The sequence below is a fragment of the Geospiza fortis genome, unplaced genomic scaffold (genome assembly GCF_000277835.1).
Source record: "Geospiza fortis unplaced genomic scaffold, GeoFor_1.0 scaffold366, whole genome shotgun sequence".
In the NCBI taxonomy this organism is placed as follows: domain Eukaryota; kingdom Metazoa; phylum Chordata; class Aves; order Passeriformes; family Thraupidae; genus Geospiza; species Geospiza fortis.
In genome coordinates, this window is record NW_005054342.1 from 4612098 (window position 1) to 4612981 (window position 884).

General features: G+C 43.6%; 2 protein-coding genes across 4 annotated transcripts in view; one reads left to right on the forward strand and one right to left on the reverse strand.

The window, feature by feature from the left end:
- Positions 1-884, forward strand: part of CYFIP1 (cytoplasmic FMR1 interacting protein 1) — a 76032-nt gene that overhangs the window by 51496 nt on the left and 23652 nt on the right. The gene's annotated exons all lie outside the window — the stretch shown is intronic.
- LOC106631861 (fibronectin type III domain-containing protein 9-like) overlaps positions 570-884 on the reverse strand; it is an 826-nt gene continuing 511 nt past the window's right edge. The window contains exon 1 of the mRNA XM_031058350.1: positions 570-884. This exon is cut by the window's right edge and continues 511 nt beyond it. Coding sequence (XP_030914210.1) covers positions 733-884 — 152 coding nt within the window. The 3' untranslated portion in view covers positions 570-732.

Below are 884 nucleotides of genomic sequence, written 5' to 3' on the forward strand. Positions count from 1 at the left end.
GATTCCGTTTCCTCTGCAGGGAGTCTCTGGCCCATGGAGCAGAAGGTAGCTTGTGGTGGGAGCAGAAGAGTGCAAAATGCAATAACCCAGGATATTTCCTTAATTAGACGTGTCCTAAGTCTCTATCTTGCATATATTTAGACTGAGGGAAAATAAGACAAATGAGAGTATACAATTAAAATCCTGGTGAGTTTATCTTACATTCTGAGACTGACCTCAGTGCAGATGGGAGGGATGGGCAACACCATGGGCAATGAAGTGTGGTGTCTGAGTATAGTAGTTCTTGTAGTGTGTGTTTTGGGAAGCAGCTGGGATTGTCAGGTAAAACTCACACTGGCAAACCAGTGCATTCTGTGTGTATGTTCCAGTTGCCTATAGTGTAGCAGTCTGAAAACTCCTACTCAGTTTTATTCATGCTAGTTAACAAAAAATATTTTGGTTACTTTTGGCTACTTTTTATATGTTTGCTGTTTTAGGCTAAAGAAAAGCAATGAAAAATCCCCTTGAAATGTAAACCAGTTACTTGCTACATGCTTCATTTTTAAATAATGGAGGGTGGGTGAAGTGCTCACTTCTTGAGCATGTGAACCTTTGCCTACAGGCTGTTGGAAAGGGATGTGAAATCAGAGCCAGGAGTGCTGCAGTGAGCAGTCAGAGCTCCCTGTTGTGAGCACCAACAGTGCATCTGATGTGTTTGAAGTAGCTGGGGTACCATATGTGGCAAAAACCTTTCTAATTTATAGCAGAGCACTGTCCTGTTACTAGGACTCGCTCTTGACTTTTAGAAGATGTCACGATGGGCTCATTGCACACTGAGGGATTCTCTATGATTGTGGCCAGCTGGATGCCACCCGGATGCTTTTCCTCAGCGTCCTGTGTGTGCT